The sequence below is a fragment of the Lissotriton helveticus genome, chromosome 7 (assembly GCF_964261635.1).
Source record: "Lissotriton helveticus chromosome 7, aLisHel1.1, whole genome shotgun sequence".
NCBI classification, from domain to species: Eukaryota; Metazoa; Chordata; class Amphibia; order Caudata; family Salamandridae; genus Lissotriton; species Lissotriton helveticus.
Window position 1 is genome coordinate 361,572,253 of NC_136068.1, and position 23,068 is coordinate 361,595,320.

Sequence of the window (23,068 nt, forward strand, 5' to 3'; positions counted from 1 at the left end):
TCCTCGAGACGACTGGATCCCTCGACCCATCTCAGTCCGGCTTCCGAGCCAATCACAGCACCGAGACCGCCCTCATCGCCGCCACCGATGACATCCGAGCCCTGATGGACAACGGAGAAACAGCGGCCCTCATCCTCCTAGACCTCTCCGCGGCATTCGACACTGTCTGCCACCGCACCCTAGTACAGCGCCTCAGCAACGTCGGAATCCAGGACAAGGCGCTGGAATAGATCATCTCCTTCCTCGACGGAAGAACACAGAGAGTCCGCCTTCCACCGTACAAGTCAGAGGCCTCCGAAGTCATCTGCGGCGTCCCTCAAGGATCCTCTCTGAGCCCCACCCTCTTCAACGTCTACATGAGCCCCCTCGCGGCCATCGCACGCCAACACAACCTCAGCATAATCTCCTACGCCGACGACACCCAGCTGATCCTCTCCCTGACCAACGACCCAGCCGCCGCCAGAGCCGACCTGCACGAAGGGATGAAAGAGGTAGCCGAGTGGATGACGACCAGCCGCCTGAAACTGAACTCCGACAAGACGGAGGTCCTCATCCTGGGCTCTTCACCCTCCGCCTGGGACGACTCCTGGTGGCCTCCCGCCCTGGGCACCGCACCCAAACCAACAGACCATGCACGCAACCTGGGCTTCATCCTGGACTCCTCCCTCTCCATGACCAGGCAAGTCAACAACGTCTCCTCGGCGTGCTTCAACATCCTACGCATGCTACGGAAGATCTTCTGGTGGATCCCCACCGAGACCAGGAAGACCGTCACCCAGGCCCTCGTCACTAGCCGACTGGACTACGGCAACGCCCTCTACGCCGGTACCACCGCCAAGCTCCAGAAGAGACTCCAGCGGATCCAGAACGCCTCTGCCAGACTCATCCTCGACATCCCACGAACCAGCCACATCTCCGGACATCTGAGAGACCTTCACTGGCTCCCCGTCAACAAAAGAATCACCTTCCGCCTCCTCACCCACGCACACAAAGCCCTACACGACCAAGGCCCGAGCTACCTCAACAGCCGAATCAACTTCTACGCTCCCAAACGCCACCTCCGATCAGCCAACCACGCCCTCGCCGCCGTCCCCCGCATCCGAAGAGCGACTACAGGTGGAAGGTCCTTCTCCTACCTGGCCGCCAAGACCTGGAACTCCCTCCCGACCGACCTGCGCCTGACCCAAGACCACCTCTCCTTCAGGAAGAAGCTGAAGACCTGGCTGTTCGAGCAGTAGCGGCACCCCCCCTCCCCCAGCGCCTTGAGACCCTACGGGTATGTAGTGCGCTCTATAAATGTCTTTGATTGATTTGTGGGACTGACTAAGTGTGTGAGTAACTATGGGTGAGTGGCAGTGTGTGTGTGTGTCTGTATGGGTGTATGAGTGCAAATATCAGTGACTGTATTTATTAGTGACTGCACGTATGAGTGATTGTATGGGTGAGTGGATGTATGTGTAGACCTATGAATCAGTGAGTGGGTATGTACTAACTGGTACTGTTGTGTCTATGGTTTGTTGGGAGGTTGAGAGGTGGACACAGGCCATGCCCTCTTTGTCCAACACTCTGCAAACACACCTTCTGGCGCGCTCTGGGTTGGGGGATGAAGTTCTTTTGTCTCCTGAGGGTCCCTGGGGGACAACAAGCCCTCCTAATATCTCTAGTATGCCACACACAGCTGGATTGCTGAGAGTGGTCCAAGGCCACACCCCTTTTTACACCACTCTGCAAACGTGCTGCCTGGCACACTGCTGCTCGGGGGATGAAGTCCACTTTAGTCCTCAGGACACAAGAGGACCTCCTTGCCCTACCAGCAGTGCACGTTTGCAGAGTGGTGTAAAAAGGGGTGTGGCCTTGGACCACCTCTCAGCATTCCCACTGTGTGAGGCTTACTGGAGGTCCCTGGTGGCCTGGTTGGCCACCAAGGACCCTCAGTAGTGATGGGGACTTAATCTCCAAAAGCAGAGCACACCAGGAGGCGCATTGGGAGAGTGGTGCAGGGAGGAGACGGGGCCTCCGTTAAGTTGCCGGTTTCTGTTTTATTTTTTTATTTTAGGGAGGTGGGCTGTGTGCCCGCCCCTCCCCCTTCCCTAGAACCTTTTGGGGCCCGGGGACTGAGCCATTAAAAAAAAAAATCTTTTGAAAATGGAGGGGGGCTAAAGGTTCCCCTCCCGAGGCCGATCACGGCCACAAGGACCCCATCCCCCGGGGTTAGGCCTTTCTTCATTTTTATATCTTTAAAAGGGAGGGGGGGGGGGGGGTGAGGTCCCCCTCCCCAAGCCGATTTCGGCCCCGTGGACCCCATCCCCCGGGGCCCGGCAAAGTTGTTTTATGGAAGGGGGGCCTCATGGGCCCCCCTTCCCTGGGGCACTTTTGGCCCCGGATACCCCTTCCCCCAGGGCCTGGCCTCTTCGTTAAGGACTGCAGGGGGAGCACCAATGCCCCCGCAGTCCCAGACGGCTCCCCACCTCCTGCAGCAGGGAAATGTGGAAGGTACCTTAGGAATAAAAGAAGGATTAGTATGAAGAAGTACTCTGTCCTAATGAAACTGTAGGTAAGGCTCTATTGCAGTAAAGGCCTGGTTTCACTAATGCATCTAGCTGCCGTGAAGTCCAAAAGGAAAGTTACTTTCTATAAAAGGTATTTTCAGTCCCATTTGTATATTGGTTCAAAGGGAGGCTTCATAAGCGGTGACTGGACAAGGTTTAGTTGCCATAGTACTGGAGGAGGTCTTAACGGTGAGTAGGCACTGAAGAGACCCTTCATAAACTCCTTCACCAGCCTGTTAGCCCACAAGGATAAGTGACTAGAACATGGTCTGTATTTGGATATTGCCGCCAAGTGCATGCTGATGGACGCATGCGCCAGGCCAGACTTGGCGAGAGACAATAGATAGGATAAAATGTCTTCAGGAGGCGATGAGAAAGAATCACAAGAGTGCTCGACACACCATTCGCAAAACCATTTCCATTTGGCAGAGTAGCACTTCAGCGTAGCAGAAGCTCGGGCTTTCTGCAATATTGATTGACATGCAATATTGATTGACATTCTGCAATATTGATTGACAAGTGAAGCATGTGAATTTGTGGATGAACCACTTGGCCCTGGCCCATGGAAAGGAGATTCTCCTTTGGCTGGAACAGGATTGGTGAGGACCCGATAGGTGATACAGCTCTGTGTACCAGTACTGCCGTGTCCCTGACATGGCGATAAGGATGATGCGGCTCATGTTGGATCTTTTACAGAACCTTTGGAATGAGAGGAAATGGAGGGAATGCGTAAGCAAACCTTCCCTCCGAAGAGAAATGGAAGGCATTTCCTAGAGAGCTTGGCTGAGGAAATCTGCTGGCGTAGAACCTGCATTTTTTGTTGAGACGCAGCGAATAGATCCAGGGTTGGAAACCCCCCCAACAGCCAAAAACCCTTTTGCAGCTGATCCTCGTTTAGCTCCCACTCCTGACATTGTTTGCTGTCTCTGCTGAGGCAGTCGGCCCATTCATTTTGGACTCCTGGTACATGTTGAACTTGCATTGAGATCTCGTGGGCTATTAGCCATTTCCTCATCTGATGAGCTACAGCTGAAAGGGCATGAGATCTTGTACCACTTTGTTTCAGCAACTAGAACATGCACTGTGCAGACGAGGAACGACTATTTCCTGATGCTTGGCCGGAAAGCCTGGAGGTCCAGAAAAACTGCTTTTAGCTCCAATAGATTTACGTGACACGGCGCTTCCTGAGCTGACCACCTTCCGTTAATCTGTAACTCCTGTAGGTGGGCTCCCCACTGGTCCATGGAAGCATCTGACTTATTACCAACTTCGGTTTTGTCATAAGGAAGGATAGACCTTGAGAAAGGTTGTCTCAGACTGTCCACCAGGGCATCCCTGAGGTAATCTTTGGTGTGATTTAAAACAATGTGGAAGGAGCCCAGAGATTGAGTCCATTGGGCATTCATGCTCCTGGAGAGGTCTCATCCGTAGGTGACAGTATGGGATCAGCGGGAGGCAGCATTACATCATCTTTAGCATTGATTTGTATGTCCTTACTGAAACACACTTTTTTGCAGATAGGGATTGCACTGTCCTCTGGAGGAGCAAATTCCTTTCTCTTGTGGGGAAGGGCTTTGAAAGTGTGGTATCTAGCGTTGCTCCTAGGAACACCAGCAACCTGGAAGGAATGAGAGAGGACTTTTCCCCATTTAGTTTGAGACCTTGGGAGCGACCAAGCCGAAAACAGGCCTCTGTAGATCTTCTGGCGGCTTGGACGGATGGAGGTTTGCGCAACCAGTCATCCAGGTAAGAGAATACCTAGTGACGGGATCACCGGAGAAAAGTCGCCTCTGGCGCCAAGCACTTGGTAAAGACTCTTGGGGCCAACTTAACCCGAAGGGCAGCAGCTTGAACTGCTAATGGCACCCTGCCACCTCGAACCTGAGAAAACATCGGAGCTTCAAGTGCATGGGAATATGGAAATACTCCTCCAGAAGATCGAGGGAGGGCATATAATCCCCTGCATCCACGAGAAACCAAATCTCCTGGAGCAACAACATCCGAAGTTGTTCAGCAACCTGAGGTCCATTATTTGCCTCCATTTCCCTGTCTTTCTTTATCAAAAAGAAATGGGAGCAGAAACCTAGACTGTGCTGAATGCATGGTACTTCTTCGATTGCATGCTTGGAGAGGAGAAACCGGATTTCCCTCTTAAGAGCTGCCAGATGACGATGAGAAGTTTTTTTGCAGAGGTTAATTTGGAGGCTGTTGAACAAATTCCAGAGTGCGACCATGGTGGTATACATTTAACACCCATTTGTCAGAAGATGCGAGCTTCCATTGATTGAAAAATTTGGAGCAAGTGGGCCAAAATGAAGTGGAACTACAGTAGCAGGGGCCTGTGAATCCCCCTGCCTGTTTTTGGTGTCATGAGCTCTTCCTCCTGACACTGGGCGTAGACGTGTCCATGCTCTAGGAAAGGCTGGTGTCGAGGTTAGTCGAAAGGGCTGTGCAGATCACTGCAACTGAAATCCCTGCTGGTAAAAGGGTTGTAAACGCTTCTGGAGTTGAGTTCGAGAGCCATATTGTTCTCTACCTCTTCCCCGAAAAGAAGAAAACTTCTTTTGCTGCAAATTCGTCAGCCATTTAGCTGTGTCTATGTCGAACTTTATCAACCGCAGCGTGTCATCCACGTGTTTACCAAAAAGGTATTCGCCGTTGAACGGCATATCCAACACCTTGGCCTGAACCTTAGGGCGGAATATTGTAGCCTTTAGCCATCCACGGCGTCTCAACACCGCTGCTCCCGCCATCTGTCTGAATGAGGTCAATGAAATGTCTACAGCCACCTCACTTATCTCGGAAGAGGCTCTCTCCTCCCCCAATAGAACATCTTTTGCCTCCTTATTGTCTTTGGGAAGTTATTCCATCAATGAAGAGATGTCGGACCACATATGTTGGTCATATCTCCAGAGGATTGACATGGCGTTGGAGGCCCCGATGGTGGTGGCTGCCAATGTGGAGAGCCTTTTGACAATATTGTTCAGACAGCGTCCTTCCTGGTCAGGTGGAGCTGCTCATGGAACGGAAGGATTTTTATATTTTTGTTTTTTTGGCAGCGGAGGTGCAGCCAGCGGTGCAGGAATAACAGGAACCTTCTGTGTATGTGGTGGCTGCGGAGCAGAGTTCGCCTCAGGAAATCGTTTATAATAATCATGGAGCATCAAATGATGGTCAGTGACCAATGAAATGGGAATATTAATGGAAGGCTCCTGTGCATGATCCTCCTGTTCTTCATATGGGTAGCGCTCTTGAAATGCATCCAAGTGTTGAGCGCTGGGACGCCCTGAATCAGAGAAGGAATATTCACCCTCTAAAGGGCCATACGAACCATCACCCTCAAATTCCTGGAAATTCAAGAGATGAGTAGGAGGCAATGGATATACGTCTGAAAAGTCTTGTATAAGTGATGGCCTTGAAAGAACAACATCCTTTTCCCTCGTTGACGGAGGCGTCGGCGGGCTCGTCGACGGGATCGCCAATTCTGTTATCGACGGAGAACTGTCTACAGCAGCTGGAGAGAGAAGCTCACCGACTGTGTTGTGACAAGTTGGACCGTCGACGGTGGAGCCTTCGTCGATGGAGACGGTCTCACAACTATCGACAACGGTGATACCAGCACTTCAGTCTTTGATGAAGTAGCGGCGACCGCCGTCTTTAGTGTCAACGTAATCAAAGTTGCTGATGAGACTATTGACTGAGCACCTGATTCTGTGGAGATGGAGGCCGAAGACTGTGATTTCTACCTCGACAGAGTCATCAACGTGGGGATTTTCGTAGATGGAGAATACCTGAAGGGAGTATGAGGCACTGACTGTGGAGCAGAGCCAGCTCGTTGGTGTGAGGAAGAGGGACCAGGCTGGCCTTTGCTTAGAGGAAGGCCCTTCTTTCTTCTTTTTCTTGGAGAATGTATGGGGCTTCTACTCACCTTCTGAGTCAGAGTCCTTAGCAGCCTTCTTCCTTTGCAGCCAGAGAAGCAGCCTTCCCTCACAGTCCTGGAGGGTTTTCTGTAAAAAGTATGACAGTACTTGCATTCTCTGGGCTTGTGGTCAGGATACAGGCAATGTAGGCACTCTTTATGTGGGTCCCCAGAATACAGTCTTGACTTTCCACAGGGCCTAAATAACCCTTTTTTAGACTCCGACCTAATGAAGAAAAGGAGGCACTCACACACCTGGACTGTACCTCAGAAGATGAGATGAAGCTTAGAGATTAACTACAAGCTTGAAGTTCAAAAGGCAACAGTAGAAGCACTGTGACTAAGCAGAGCTCAGGGACACTCCCTAACACACGACATGTGTAAAGAAATCTGAGGTATGGTGGCCCTGTACGGGATGGAGACTCTATGGTCTATGCTCTGATTGGCTGAAGTTTGGATGTTTCAAAACAATGATAATAGGTTGCTAAAGTCTATTGCATTTCTATGGAAATTGGATAGGGGTTGGCCTAACGGCTAAGGTGCTCAACCTCGGACCTGGGGAACTTGGTTCGAGTCTCGGTAACGACGCCAAAAACCTCCTGTGATTCTGGGCAAATCACTTAATCTCCCCGTGCCTAAAAAAAAAATGAAAGTGTGTCCTCATGTAACGTAACTGGTGCTATGTAAAGCGCTCTGATAACTGATTCGGTTGGGTTCAAGTTCGCGCTATATAAAACTCTCTAAAAAAAAAAAAAAAAAAGAATGTTACGCTTTAATACTGCCATTTTACTGTTACCGTGGGATTCCCAACATGACGACGGGTAAGATTCAAGAATGTGAATCTATAAAAGATACAATTGTGGAGAATGACACCTTATTAAAATTGAAATGAACATAGGCATAGAAGTCCTAATATGGTATCCAGAAATGTTACGACATGTAACTGTGGAGTGTAATGTACATTCAACCAGATGCCTAGAGGTTATGGAAACAGCAAGGGAGTGGAATCAAAGTTAGATACTGGAACCCACAACCTGAACCACTTTGAGTTTATATGCTTTAACATATCAAGTTCTGTGGCCTATGCAAACCTTACTCCTCAGGCCCTGAAGAGGAAAACATGCCTATCGCTGTTTATTAGATAATGTAGAAAAACATTAGCCTATAATGTGACCCTAGTTTCCCAGCACACTCCAGTCTCCCCATTTGGTGAATGGCAATAATTTCACCTGTGGTGGCTCAACTCGTAGTAGACTTGGAGACTATTTATACCTAGACTCCAATGTAGAAACACTAAAAGAACTGGAAGTCTAAATGCTAATTCATGACTGTTTCTGTGTTTGATCTACAATGAACAAACTGTGATTCTGCTCTATCTGCTAAACAATTTTGATTTTCTTTTAACAAAAAGCACCACAACCGTTCATAAACAAATATGCCACTATACTTAACCCAAAACAAGACAGCATAAAAATGGAGATCCCCAAAGTCTATTTGTTTTCATACCAGCGGTTTGTACGTTGTTCAAACAGGCTTCACTCCATTGCCTTGATGGGCACCCAGAAAAAAAAAACTTTCATTTATGCAATCTCAACATACAATAAGAAGATAGACAATATTGATATACATCTGGCTAAGGATCTTCTCTGAAATTATCTCATACCTTGCCTCATAGTTGTCCATGCTTATGTCTTAAATACCTCATCACCCTCCCCTTTGCACTCCAGTCTGGTTCAAGGACCTTCACTTAGGTAGCACCAACGATTTTTGCACATTCTATAAGTTAGGGTATTCACTTGTATACTTTTCTAGCAACTCCTGGAGCATAGCCAGAAAATAAGTTTGTTCTTTGCCAACACTTCAGAGATAGGGGTCATGTGGAGGTTTGTGGACTAATGCGGAGTGAAAACACTCATTCCGTTTGAATAGGGGACAGGACAACTGTTTTGAGGTCCTGATCAGACACACCACCTCATAGAATCTTGAATCACCGTTCCTCATAGAATCTTGAATCACCGTTAAGTCATAAACTCCTATATAGGCGAACAGGCCAGTACAGAAAAATTGAACATTTTACTTGCAGCCAAGTGTCATTCATCACATGTTGGAGTTAACACATTATGGGAAACTTACAGTTTTACATCAAGGTCTTTTACTTATCAGGTACATCAACAGGGATGATGGTATGTTTCTTTAAGAATGCTCAGGTTCCCAGTCTGCCTGAACCATGCCATAACCCTATCTACATGTGATTAATTGGCAAATCGGGCATAGGTATGGGTCAGTCAGCACAAATTCCCTCTGCAAAAGACTGAAGACTATTGGTTTAGGCGTTATCAGTACCATATGACTGTAGGGTTAGCTTGCCCTGCTGTTCATGTTCTAGTCTCTCATCATATGTGGAAAATCTTAGTTAAGCTCAGAGACCAGACAGTCTGCAATGCTTCTTCATCTACTCCGCGCTGGACCTGTCTTGGTGCACTAATATGTTTCGGGACTAGCAGAATCCAGAGAAAGCCAGGCAGTCTGAGACTGGTCCATTCTGTAATAAACAACAAAGAGATGCTGTGCCTGTGAAGAACATTCTTGGGTTTCTCAGCTGCAGGTACAGAACTAGCTGTGCCAGGCTGCTGAGTGTGGACGCAGGGAGGCATGAAGGTTGAAGTGGAATCCACGCCAACCTCCCGTTTCGACACATGTTTGCAGAGGGCCAATGAAATTATGCATAGATAGGAACCAGCAGGAGTGAAAGTTTTATTTGCGCACAGAACATGAATGGCACAGCAGCAGTGCCAGCTTTTCTCACATACAGGACAGGTGCAGTACTAGCAGGAGCAGTATTGGCCTAATTTTACACACAGGACAGCTGCAGCTCAGGGAATGGCCCTGTCATCCTGTGTCACATGTTTTAGACTAAGACATATTATGAAATTCACATAGCTAGGACACGCATCCTGCAACTGTAATTAGTGGGTAAAGGCCTCGTTTCCTGGATCGGCTTTCACATAGCAGTGCAACTTGCAGCTGGCCTAGATAATCATTGGACACTTCATGGTTTTGGTGGTAGAGGATGTGGATTAAAGCCCTGGAGGAGTGGCTTAAGACAGATCGAACAGCAGACCTCCTCACATACAACATGCTTTACACGAATGAAGCACATTTGCGAGAACACCAAGGCATCCCTGGCTGAAGCCTTGGCACTGAGCGGCAGAGCACACCTGACATCAACTGGTGGTGGGGCATCCCCCACAGCAGGAGTTTGACACAGGTACGATAATACGATATTTGTTGCTGCAGAGTCTTAGAATTGGACGCAGACTAACTGGTGCCTATTGCACTAGTTAAACTATGCTTTTGACTGTGCGGCCAACCCACGCTGGGTATTGAATTACGTGAAGGAGACAAGGCCAAATTTTGATACTCTTTATTGCCTTGGGCTCAATGCTGATGCTGATTATTGCCTGGTGACACCAATATTCAATGTTACCTGGAGCCAATACTAATGCTCCTTAGTGCATGAGAGTACACAAAAAAGTGATAGATGGAATACTTAATTTCAGCCACTGGTAATTACACAAGCCGCATTGCAGTCCACTGTTATTTTGCACACCATGCCACCTCCGTTTGGGCCCAGCCATATGCAAATCAGTCTTGATCCTGCTCCAAACTGGAACACAAGCAACTAAGGAAAATGTTCGCCCTAATCAGCGCTCAGTTTTTTTGTGTGTCGCTCTAAGTTATGCTAAAACAAAAAGTATTGCCTTTTATCCCGGCTGATTTACAGAATACCGTGATTACAACATTGGTACTATCACGGGTCGATTACTGCAATATTTTGTATATGCATGCACACCAGCATGTTTTGAATAAATTGCAGATCTTGAAGAATGCGGCAGCTCGGTGCTCTTTAGATCCCTAAGCACTAGTGGGCCTCCCAAGCACTTAAGAAACTACACTGGCTACCAATTAGGAGGATACGTATTTTTAAAGCTCTTTCATAACATGCAGTTGGGTCGGGCATAGTCAATGCTGCTTTTGTCTCAGCTTCTCTTTTCACAGTATTTTGGATTTTTGCAATGGATGACAGAAAGGTAAAGCATCTGGGTCAATAGAGAATACATCAGAGAGAGGATACATAAGATTCAAGATTAAGGTATTCTCTCAAATTGGTCAGAAACAGTAAATCAATCCTTGTTTAACATGCTTCTTACCCCATAGATGAATCTCTGGTTAAATTGTTGCATCGCTCCCTGTAGCTGATTACGCTGAAGCTGCCACTGCTCATAATTCCGCACTGATTCTAGTGTAGGTCGCTGCCAGGTTGTTGTTCGGGTAATGTGATCAACATAATAAATTCTGTTCATGTTATCAACACGCCTTTCCCATCTAAGTGTTGAAAAAGAAGAACGTTTAATCACCTTCATTAAATAAAGCTGATCAACCAATATGTGAAATAGTGTTTTTTCAGCACTGTTATGGTAGATCTGATTTGTGAAAATAAGTTGACAGAGAAACTTGGAGAAGTGTTTGAAATAAAAACACAAGCTTTCACAATGTTATCATTTTTGTTACTTTCATACCAATATAATACACCTGAGTAGCATACTCCTGCCACTTCTGTCACCTTGCCACGGTGAATGAAGCTCGATTTGTTGCAGACCGGAGCTTGCATCTGTGGCCGTTACTGTTTGTGTGAATGCAGTGTTAGATATGTGGAAGCATTTGCTGCCATGCATGAGGTTCTGAGCAGTAAATTGCATTATGCAGAAAGATGCTGAGCACAGATGTCCACGTCTGGAAGAGAGCGAAGAAATAGCAACATATTGATCCGTACTTTCTCACCCTGTGCTACTAGGACCCGCCCAATGAGTGGCCTTACTGGGTAGCAATCAAAAGCTAAGGGTGTCCTTGTAAAAGCTACCCTTAAAACTGGTTGGAATTGGTTTTGGAGGTTTGATTTCCAGTTGCCCAATTTCTAGCTTGGTCAGTGCAGATCAAAGTTAAATACACTAGGAAGCGGTTGGACATTTGTGTCGAAGAGGAACAAGAAAACAGAGGAGTGCAGGTATTATGGGACAGACTATCAGATGCCACAGGCCAAGAAGGTTTGAAACTGGAGGGTGCTGAAATCTTGGTTTATTTTCAGTGAAACCATGAGGAGATAGGATTTGATATTTATAGTAGGCTAAGTTGGGGGACAAGGGGATTCCAAATAGGAATATTAGACTTCAAATGTGGTATAATGCCTACTCGCTGCACTATCATAAAACAAACAAAATGAGAGAAGATTTTTGAAGTCCGTATAATACACAAGAATGTATACTTTTCAACAATAGGTATGGGGCTGTATATGAAGGTAGCCCTGTAAATTCACATTTAGTTCATTTAAATACCTTACTCACTGGCCAAAAATAGATAGAAAAAATACTTTTATGGTTCAAATTTCTATAGCCTACAACCACTGGCCGACGAGGAGCAAATGTATATATCTTTGCCAACATTTCTTTTATGTTTTTCTCTCCCGGTTCGACATCCCTACTCACCCACCTCATGAGTATGGCCCTGTGTTGTTTTTGAGGCATGGAGTCGCCTAGCCCACCAGGAATCAGTCAATCTTTGCCACCAATGTAATATTTATACGTTCGGTGGGTAGGAGATACATTACCTTTAAGTACATGGGACACAGTAAATGCTGATATTCTTGAGAGGATCGTCCTCAACGAGGCCCAATTTATAGCATACAATTTGTTCTATGGCCAACACAATTTTTTTCAACTGTAACAATTTCCCATAGCCTATCCAGCCAATCACCTAGTGTAGGTGCCTTGTGTGGCCTGGATTCTTCTCCGGTGGATTGGGTCTTAATAAGTGTTTGTAAATTATGGATAGTAGGTGATGTTCGTGCTAGTTATCTTTGATCTATTTCTCATAGGACATAAGTGGTCTCTCGTGGCCCCCTGTTTTATGTGTGGAAGGAGAAACCAGTGGCCTATTTGCATTTATGCAAATTTTCCGACTCGGATAGATTATATAGCGTGCATAGGTCTTTGAAAGATAAAAGATAATTTTAAAGGCTGTAGACCATTTATTTTGATTTGAACAATTGCACATACGTGAAAAAAATAGGACAACATGTGGTTTGCAACTATTGTTTTTGTCGTTTCCTCAGGGCCAAACTGTTACAAGAAGACAGGACCATTAAAATTACATCGATATATAGGCCAAGTACCACAACAAAAAAAAATCGAATAGAAAGATCTTAGTGTAATAGGAAAAATAAGGAAAACTAAAACAAGTATATAAACAAACATTAGTAGTACATACATTTATATTACACATTCTTTATTGTTGAAGTACATCATCCACTAGGTGTGAAAGAAAGCGGGTATGGCAAGATTAACCCAAACTCGAAGCCCTTATAGGTAGATACCAGCAGGGTTTTCCCATTGATAGTAAGAAAAACAAAAACAGCAAATAAGTTTGAAATCAATCACCTGACAGAAAACGTTGATGAGGTTATGGATGAGGTGTGGTGCAGTGGCCAGGGCGGCTGACTCCGGAACACGGGGTCTCACTGTTCGATCGGCACCAACTCAGCCCAGCACCATGTGACTCTGGGTAATAGCTTAATCTTGCCGACGGCCCCCAGAGCCAGGATACCTCGCCTGAGGTAGCTGCGTGCTTTACAAATGCTTGTTATATTATAGCTTATTAATATTTAAAAAACAGAGGTGTGGGTATCTACAGAAGGTGTTTTTAAACTATTTAAAACACGTTCTGTAGGAACCCACACCTATGTTTTTTTCAAATTAAAATACTATACTTAATCTTACCAAGGTTTTTCCTTAGGCAGTTGATTTCTGACCTCTGCTTTTTTCGTTTCTCTTAATAGCTTTCACTGGGAAAACACTGCTGCTATTTATCTATAAGGTTTTCAAGCGTGGTTATCTTGGTCATACTTTTTTCCTTCTCACCTGGTGGATGATGTACTTCGACAATAATGAATGTGCACTAATAATTCATGCACTACTGATTGCTTAATTACTTTTATTTGTTTTCTCTCTACTTCTTATTTCACTTCTATCTTTCTATTAGATTGCTTTTGCTGAAGTACTTGCCCTGTAGATCTGTACAATTTATGGCTCTGTCTTCCTGTAACAATTTGGCCCTGAGGAAGAGACAGTAAAATCTACAGGGTCACAAAACACGAGTGGTCCTGTTTTTTCGCTGATCTGTATTTATTTGAATCAAAATAAATGATCACTGACCATTACAATTATTGTTTTATCACGATTTTTGGAATAAGATAATAGAATAATTGAATGTATATGACTACCTTCAAATACAAACCCATACCCTGTTGAAAAACATACAGCTACTGAGTAATGTACGGACCTCAAATATCTGGTCTACGATGATTTAACCTTTGCCAGAGTGGAGAGTTTACTGTGAATTCCGGCTGCAGTATGGTGATGGGCAAAAAAAATAAAAACAACTACACTGAAAACGTATTGGAGCTCTGTAATAAAAAAAATGTCCAATGGTAAAAGATTAAATAATGCAAAATGGTCGAAAAGTGTTCCAATCAAGAGTGGGTATGTCTAGTGCGGTATGGATGTTCAGTGCCATAGGTGCAGCATCACTCAAACATTCTTAGGAACAAGCATTTACAATGCAATAGGTCTCCCAGCATTAAAGTTTGAGTTATTGGCATTGTGTATGACAATGCGTTGCATAACATTTTTAGCAAACTTTGAATTGGTGAGCAGTGAGAGTGTGTGCAAGAGTATGCTGTTGCACTGAAAAATAACAGTAAACTGTATATACTATATGGCTGTGTAGTTTGTTCAGTGTGCTATCCAATTAAAAGTTTTTGTCTGCTACAGACGTGTCAAAATATTTGTACACATACCCTGAATCACGAGCCAGCACTGGCAAAGAGACCAAAACGTGCCAGACCGCACATAAGAGAACGAGGTATATTCATCAAGCAGGACAAAGATAGCAGTATGGCTCCTGAACGTTAAGTGTTTCTATAGAACGCTAGCGGTTACAAATATGTCTGCAGTGTACAACTGACGGAACTAAACTAAATTTGTGAAATAGCATTTCTTAAAAGCTATAGAACTCCTGATTCCAAGTGGAAAGGCGTCGCAGAGCTTTCACTTCAGACACGGCTTTTTTAAACCGTTGATTGCCTCAGTGATTCCAACCAATAACTATTACAGCCCAGGTGTAAACAAACTCCACTGTGGTACTTGGTTGCTTAAGCGCCTTTATCCGTGTCTTTCAGTAACCGGGGCTGCTGTTACCCGTTCCTGCGGTGTGATCGAGGGACCCCGCCGTGGGTACTGGGGTCGCCCCTTCCGACACTATTATGAAGTGAACTGTGGGGAGGTCTTCCGTAAGGGGCAGTCGGAAGCAAAAATGAAAAGCAGGAATGGCTTGCCGAGGCGCCCTCTCCATGACAGCCGCTCCGCCGCGGAGCTCTCCAGCGCGGTGCCCCGCCCGGGTGGAGGTGCTCGGGGCCGCCCGAACTTCACTGATGCTTCCCGGGCCGCCTGCGCCATAAAGTTCCTCCCCGCCTTACAGCACCACAGCACTGGCACTAAACTCACCTGCTGAGCGCCCAGCCTTCCGCCCGCTGACGGGGTCCCGGCTCTGCCTGTCCCGCTCAGGGCGCGCCCGGCCCGAGGCAGCTGAAGATGTGAACAGGACCAGAGTCGGTGTCCAGACTTCCGCCGAGGAGAGCCGCCCGGCCTGTACGCTGCGTCAGAAGCGCGTGCGTCCCGTGACCTCCTTCAGAATTCTTTCTGGCGTGCAACACAGTCCCGCCACTTGAGTGCTGGTGACGCGGGGCTCCCATGCCCGAGGGAGAGCCCCGCAGAGTCTGCTGAAGTCCACAAAGCCGGTAAGTGGGGCTTAGTTGGAGGGGGGTGCGCTTGTGTGTGGGTGCGCGCTTGTGTGTGTATGTGTGCGGCGGGGGGGGGATGGGGTGTTCTCTGTATGCGTGCGTGTGTGTAGGTGTGCTCGTGTCTCGGTGTGTGCGCATGCGTAAGGGGGAGGGGCTGTGTGGTACAGCTTTCCAGGAGAGGAGACAGGAGCTGGCCACAGGGAGCGCACGTTCACGTGCGTGTGGCCCGCTCCATTCCCCAGCGCGCGGCCAGCTCCTGTCCCCTCTCCTGGGAAGCACAGTCGCTCACAATAGGTCTCTGGCGAGACCGCGCTTTCGCGCGGTTCAACGCCAGGAGACCTAAAAACGACTTTAATTATGTGCTTTCCAAACGAAGAAGTCTATTGTGAAGAACTGGATAGGTTAACTAGCCCATGAATGGAGACTGCGTGTTGGAAACTGTCAAGAGCCATCTGAGAAAGCCACTGATCTATAGTATCAGACAGATGCTGGCTTTTCTATCAGTACTTTCAACCTGATTCAATAGGTGGTTTTGTGAGAAAGTGAAAGAGCTAACCCCTGGTCCTGATTAGGCATTTGTCTTGCATAGAGGTGAGTGTAGGAACAAAGCAGAAGCTCTGGTAGGGTTTTTCAAGTACTTTATTTATAACCGCCCCTACACATCCGTGCGGTTCATGGCTCTGGCTACCAACTGCCAATACAGCCGTTAGGGTGACTGGGGACAGATGGAGGGAGGTGTAGAATGTTGGGGGACCAATGAGGGGGCAGGGAGGACAAAGGGAGCTCTCACGCAGGAGAGCAACATAATGTATGATGTCACGAGCCAACCGTGGCTCGTGGCATAAACAGTGGATACAACAGTGAGCATCCCATCTAAATAATTAAATCTGAGGTGAGAGTGAGCTTCCAGTTGCTAGAATGACTTAGGTGTGCGTTTTAGTCTAGCTCTTCAGTGATAATGCAAGTAACTGCAGTGAGATAAGGCCAGGTCAGAGGGCAGAAGAGTGTTTGAGTTTCCTCTTCAGCAGATCTAGGTCCAGCGTGGATCTGAAGAATTGCAATATATAGGTACACCATGTATGCTCTGGAGAGGTTAGGTCTTATTTGTATTGCGGGTGAAAACTGAGGCTGAAAAAAGGCATATCCTGATGTGCCACTTTACATGTTAATACACTTTTTGAAACTCTGAACCTTCTTTAGTTTAAAACTTTTTACTGAGTTCATTTTACTTTGTGCTGACTTCTGTTCCTTGCTCATTTTGCACACACTGTCTTTTTAGAAGGGTGAGGAGGGGTATATAAATTTTGAGGCTCTGGATTGGAAATTTCAGGCTATCTTTGGCTAAATTGCTCTACTCTCTGGTCCGCCCCGGTCAATACAGTTTGTGCGGAGATAGCAATAGGTACCATTTTCTTTACTTCCTAGTTTGACTGCCACGGCCGACATCTGTGGGTGGTTAGAAGTCTAGTGTTCTTTTTCTGGCCATTAGGAATCAGCTGCTTTACTTAAACGAGATGCAAGCGTGGATGCTCAATGGATGCCTGAAGCGAGGCTGCCACCGGCACGCCAAAGGAAAGCCCGTCTGCGCCCTAACGTCGCCAGGACCACTGCATCTTTCTCTACTGAGTTTAGTCCAGAATACTGATTATGTTATTCTGGTGAGGAATTAAGATAGATATGGGGTATGTTTGCTTATGATGAGATTTTGGCAAAACCGTACGATCACCAAGCTCCTCTGTTTGTGGAGGGCCTGTCTTCCTGTATTAATTGAGGCTTTTCTTGCACCATATAGTCCCTTGTGTCATTGGCGAGTAGGAGGGTGGGGCACAAATACACCTCTAATAGGTCACAACTGGAGGAGAACATTTTGTCAGATCCCATGGGCCCATTTCCCTTAGCCTCTAAAAAACTCACGATGATCAGAGGTCTTTATTGTAATGCTAGGTCTATCCCCAAGCATGCTACTGAACTTTGGGATCCTCTATCGACCCTCCAACCTGACATTTGTCTCATCACAGAAACATGGCTACATCGCCTGGCTCTTTCCTGTATTCCTATTGCTTTTTCTGAGGACTATATGGTAGTTAGATTGGACAGAGAATCTAAAGTGGGAGGCGAAGTTGCTATCACATTCTCAGATCTCCTAAAGATTGCTATTAGTTACACGTTTCTCTCAGATTGGGTGGAGATGTGCATTGTAAAGATGGGGACTACCGTTGGGGATCTCTGAAAAGGTGTTTTAGTCTATCATTCTGCGGTTCCCAAGAAAGATTTCAGCCATAGGCTGGTGGAAGGTCTTCCTCCACATTCACTCGCCATAGAAAACTTCCTCTTGGTGGCCGATTTTAACTACCAAGGGGAAGTAGTCTCAGATACAGATGCAAGTAAACTGTTTACTGATCTCAAAATGTTAAGGTTACAGCAGAGGGTCGCTGGCCTTACAAACATAGCTGGGCATAGTCTGGGAGCCAAGGTTGAAAATCGGAAAAGGCTTACCAGTGTTTCCTTGTTTGGATATGGTGGGAAGAGTCACTGGTTCAAGCAATTCAGGGCCATTCAGGGTTGCACTTTCGTCTGACAGAGAGTGAACAACAGGTGTCGGATGTCTAGGAAAGAGAGCTGTTTCCAAGATTGTTAGGAGTCTGGCTTTTCGTTTGATTGCTGGAGGTGTCGCTGATTCCACTGTTGACATAGAATAAAAGATTCTGCTTGCTTGTTGGGATGGCTTTTTGTTCCCTGATGATAGCTCCCGATGAGGTTTCCTGAGACTCTGTGTTGTATTTTTTGCATTATCTAGAAGTGCCCACAGGATTTCTGGTAACAAGGTTAATTTGTCGAATTGCTGGGTGCAGGAGCAAAATTGGCCCAATTTTATCTGACCAAGTTTGTGTTTAAGGATCTTTGCCTAGTCACCAGATCCTTTAGACTTGTGGCAATGAACTAGATTAGGGCAATTTGAAACTCCATTTATTTTGTGATTGCCAAAGAAGAGCTTTAGCTATTGTGTCTTGTTTAAAAGTAGAGGAAGCCAGAGTTTGTTGATGAGCTTACAGAGCTGTCTGGCATGCAATCTCTTTTGTGGGTTTGATGAGAAGAATCGGGGTTTGAGCACCCTCTTGGATGCTGGGGTTTCAGCCAGTGACACTTCCATTTGGGCTTTTATTTGTGCTTCTAATTAAGTTAGAATCTGATCTGATAAGGCTCCACACTCGTAGTCTGATGTACTGTATCTCAGGAATTCCTTGGGTAACGAGTGTAGCACTGCATTAGTTGGTGACTTAGGCTTGTATGCCTATTTCCATGGTTGGATAGCTGATTGAAGGCAAATGAGTGTGGGCTAACATTTTTATGGATTTGAGCAGTTATCATGTGACTGTTTAACTGGGGAAGCACAACCTTAGGCTCAAGGTCTTGGCCTAGCAAAGGGTGGGAGTTTGATCAGCTGAGTGTTTTTCCCGTGGCTCTTGAATCCTCCGAGTCAGTCCTATCTAGGAACAAAGATCACCTTGTTTGTTCCTTAGGACACCTGGGGGGAGGGGTCTTGTGGAATATTTTTAAAGTAGCGTTGGATCCGGCCGCGAGAGGAGGGATAAGGATTTTCATCACAGGGTTTTTCAGGGACATGTTGATACCCTGGCCCTTGCTGTGATTACTCTTGGTTTGTGTTTGTATTTGAGTGAGTCCAATAGGTCCAAGCTGCTTACTCTTATGCCCCCGTGGCCCGTGCCCTCAAGCCCTAGTCTCATGCTAATCTCTGCCTCGCGAACGCTCACTTGGGGTGAGGAGGGGCTGTTCGTCTAGGGGGTCAGCCTGCCTTTTTCTGGCAAGATTTCTTTTTTTCACCATGGTGTACTATAAGGAATTAAAGCCCAGTGCATGTCTACCTGTTGTGGAGACCTCCTAGGGACCGCAGAATACTCTTCGGTGCTTTTTCACACTTTAGTACAAATAAAAGGAGGCAGGGCCTTCATAAGACCTTCGCAGGCATTCCAGCGCCCCCCACCACAGCCTGTTGAAAGAGAGTAGACCAGGAAAGACCAGAGGTAGCGGGGTGTTTTGGGGGGGGGGGGGGTGAGGGAGCCCGTGTGGAGACCACTCTCCCAAGATGCCATCACCTATTACAGGTTGAATAACTCTTGGGCCGTAGTGTGCTTGGTACTTGGTGCTCAGTGCTCTTTGGTCCCACCCCTCACCAAGCAGATCCATGAGGAAGGTGTGGCAGGAGGCCCAGGTGGGGGGCTCATCCATGGAACCCAATAAGTTGCAGCAGAAGGAGGAGAGGGAGAGCCCAAGAGGGAGCTCTTGGGTCCGCTGCAAGCTGCACCCAGGACTAGCTGACTCGATTCAGCGGGGGCCAGGCATCTCACTCGGCAGCTCTGCCGTTGCGCTCGGGCCCCTCTCAACTTACCTGCCTGCTTGCTGGGACTGGTGTTAGTGTTGGTGATAGTGCTGCTGATGGAGCTAGTGGGGCTAATCGGCTAGTCTCCCCAGCCTTGGGAGCAGTGAACTGCAAGTTGTCTGCATCAGCGCGATGCCCTGGAAGCTGAAACACAGCTGAGCCTCAAACTAATTGATGTGGGTCAGTAACCCCGTCAGCGCAGCACATGATCATTTTAGAATGAGGATAAAGGCGTCTGATCATTGCTTTGGAAGAATCCTTAGGCTGATACACATATGACCCTAATGTCAAGAGAGAAAATGTTGGCTACCCTCTGAAAAATTTGAATTGGATTGTCTGTCAATAATTTTTCTGTTCTAAAAAAAAGACAGGAAAGATCAGCTGGTGTCAATTTTTGGAGGGATTTTTTCTTCACAAGCAAAGGAACACATAGAGAACTGAACTTGTGTAGCGCCCAAAGACATCGGTCTATCAGTGTCCTCCTTAATTTTTCAGTGCATGTCATCCGCTTAAGTTCATCAAAAGAAGCAACCTCCTTGAAACCACAAGTTTGCATTCTGTCTCTGGACATCACCCCAATAGCCAGACACTCTAAATATGTACACATCAGTAGTCTTAGATCAGTTTATCTTTTTACAGTAGCCACTGCTATTAAAGCAGAATGTATAATTGTATTAAATAGGTTTTTACCTTTTGCACTATGTTCTGTATCATTTTACAGTGAGCATCTGAAAGTTGTTGATAGTGCTCCACTATTTCCTCCCATTGGAACCAGTCTCATCTATTGCTTATGGTCTGCAAATTGATAACTTACCATCTTGCGGCAGTAACTGTGGTTACTATGCATTCTGCAGTCTAGATGCATCTAATGTCGCCTTGCTTCGTAGGACAATTTGTATGGTTAAAGAGCCATGAGGACTATCCTGGAATTTGTCTCAACATGCCCCAGGATGACTTCTAAAGTATCTTGTAGCCTGTGGTGCAGCTTTTATTCCTGTTCCTGTAGGTGCTAATCTTCAAGTTAGGGGTGGTACTGATTAGCAAAGATAATGCAATCCTGTGGGATAGCTTCCGCTTTGGGAATCATGCTTGACAGATTCTGGGCAGGAGGTGGAGATAAGCGGTTGAGGGTTCATGCAACAAGGAGAGCAGGCCTGCTTCCTCTGACCTGTTACTAAAGGGGAAACCTTTGTAGCACCTCACCCTTTAATTGATACTGCTGCTTTTAAAAACACTTTTTCTATTTGGAAAAGTAAAGGCAACGGTGGTGGCATACATTTCCAGGATTTAGTTTGAGTTTCAGTGGGCGAGCCGCTGTCCAGCACAGCCGCTGGGGACTCCATCGCCCGCAGTCCCCTGCAGGACCATCAGCTTTCTCTATTTAACGTTACTTAAGGGCCTCACAGTCTTGCCGTGAGGGAGCCTAGTGGAGCTATTTAACCCATTTTTCTGCTGCTGGTGTGGAGTGAGACATGCTAGCCTTTCCTTGCCTATGGAAAATATCGCTGGGAGCAGTTCCCTACCTGTCCAGGATTTCGTCTGAGCTGCATGAGGGGGAGCTGCTGTCCGGCACAGCCTCTGGGGACTCCATTGACAACATTCCCCTGCAGGACCATTAGCTGTCTCCAATTAATATTACTTAAGGACCTCACTGTCCCACTGCAGGGCAGCGCCCAGAGAAGGCTGTGCTGGGCCTACCTTCCTGCCTTTGTCTTTTGTGAGAGCAGACAAGGTACTGTTGCTTTTTTCAAAATCCTTCGATCCTAGTCTGTATATCATGAAATTTCTAATCTAAGTATTCTGGCACTTGATGTTCTAACTCCTATCTAGATGTACAACAATGTGGTGTTAACTGAGTGTTGAGAGTTTATTGTATCGGTGTTCAGCCCTTAATTTACAGTTCTGCGTGGCCTTAACTAGGTGTTCGATGCATTTGAGCTGCAGAATTCATACTGCATAGATCGCCATCTGGTGTTGGGCTCGGATGATTGCACCTTGTTGTTGTCTTGGAAGAAGTCTTTGTAGTCACGAGATAGGGGACTCCTCCCTTGGTCGATAGTGTGCATGGACATAGACTCCATCGTTAGATTGTTTTTTCCCGCCATCGGGTTCGGATGTAACTTCAGTGTTTCCAGACCTCTTCGACGTCACAAATCTACGGTCTTGTTTCGTTCCCGTGCCTAGACGCGTTAACTCAAGAATCCCCCGGTTCCGGTCGTCGACGTGGGCCGTTTGGCCTATCGACGCCATTCGGGCCTACGGCTAATGGAAAGTACTCCATTTAAAAAATGCCCCCAGTGTAGAGCTAAATTTACACACAGCGACCATCACCAGGTATGCAACCTTTGTCTCTCGCCTGAACACGAAGAGCATGCGCCTCTTTTCGATCCAAGGAAACTATCCGTGATCGCCGGGCTCGATGACACGTCATAGCGCAACGATCGGCACCAGTGCCAGAAGATATCTTCAATGAAGGCATGACGTCCCAGAGGCCAAGCAGCTTGATATCGTATCAGAGGCTGATGACGACTCCGATGACCACATCACTCCAGGTCAACGAGAGAGTACAAATGCCCCTGACCCTACCCCACCCAAAAAGAAAGCTCCGGTCGAAACTTCGCCTGAAGGCATTAGTCAAGACCGAAAGAACACTTCAGAAGGCCCGCCTCCAGTCCCGGCTCCGAAGACAAAAGGAAAGCCTGCCGGAGTCTCGGAACGGAGCAAGCCACACATCAGGGCCCCAAAAACACCATCGGTACCGAAAGCAGGCACATATCCAGGTGTTGCTAAAAAGGCCTCGGAACCGAAGACACCTCAAAATCCTTCAGATTCTAAAAAGATTTTGGACTCAACACCGAAGCTGAAGGACATAAAAACCCCTTCAACGGCTCCAGTCAAACCTAAACCACATCCCGAACCAAACAAATCGGCACCCAAAGCACACGCCAAAGAGGAGGAACTGTTTCTACTAGATCCCTTCGATCCAAAACAGAAAACACTGCATGTGGACCCTCAAACAGGCCATATTATCAGTACCCCCTCCAACAAAAGAAAATTCGACACACCACACATTCCTGAAGTGCCTGTGAAGAAAAAAGACTGTGCAACTTCACCAGTCTAAACTCAGCAGAGAGGCTCATTGAAAATGGAACCGTAATACACTGCCCTGGGGATCTACCCTGGGCAACTACGCAACAGGCTCCTGAGACAGGGGTTCCAAAGGGAATAAAATCATCCATTTTACTACTTACCAAAGACCAAGAACCAGTAAAAACAAGTTAATCGCT

The 23,068-nt window shown here is 46.8% G+C and overlaps 1 protein-coding gene across 2 annotated transcripts in view; it reads right to left on the bottom strand.

Annotated features, from left to right (window-relative positions):
• Positions 1 to 23,068, bottom strand: part of ITCH (itchy E3 ubiquitin protein ligase) — a 981,537-nt gene that overhangs the window by 465,157 nt on the left and 493,312 nt on the right. For both annotated transcript variants that reach the window (XM_078652175.1, XM_078652176.1), the window contains exon 10: positions 10,680 to 10,854. In XM_078652175.1, the coding sequence (XP_078508301.1) occupies positions 10,680 to 10,854 (175 nt within the window). The remainder of the gene's footprint in view (positions 1 to 10,679; positions 10,855 to 23,068) is intronic.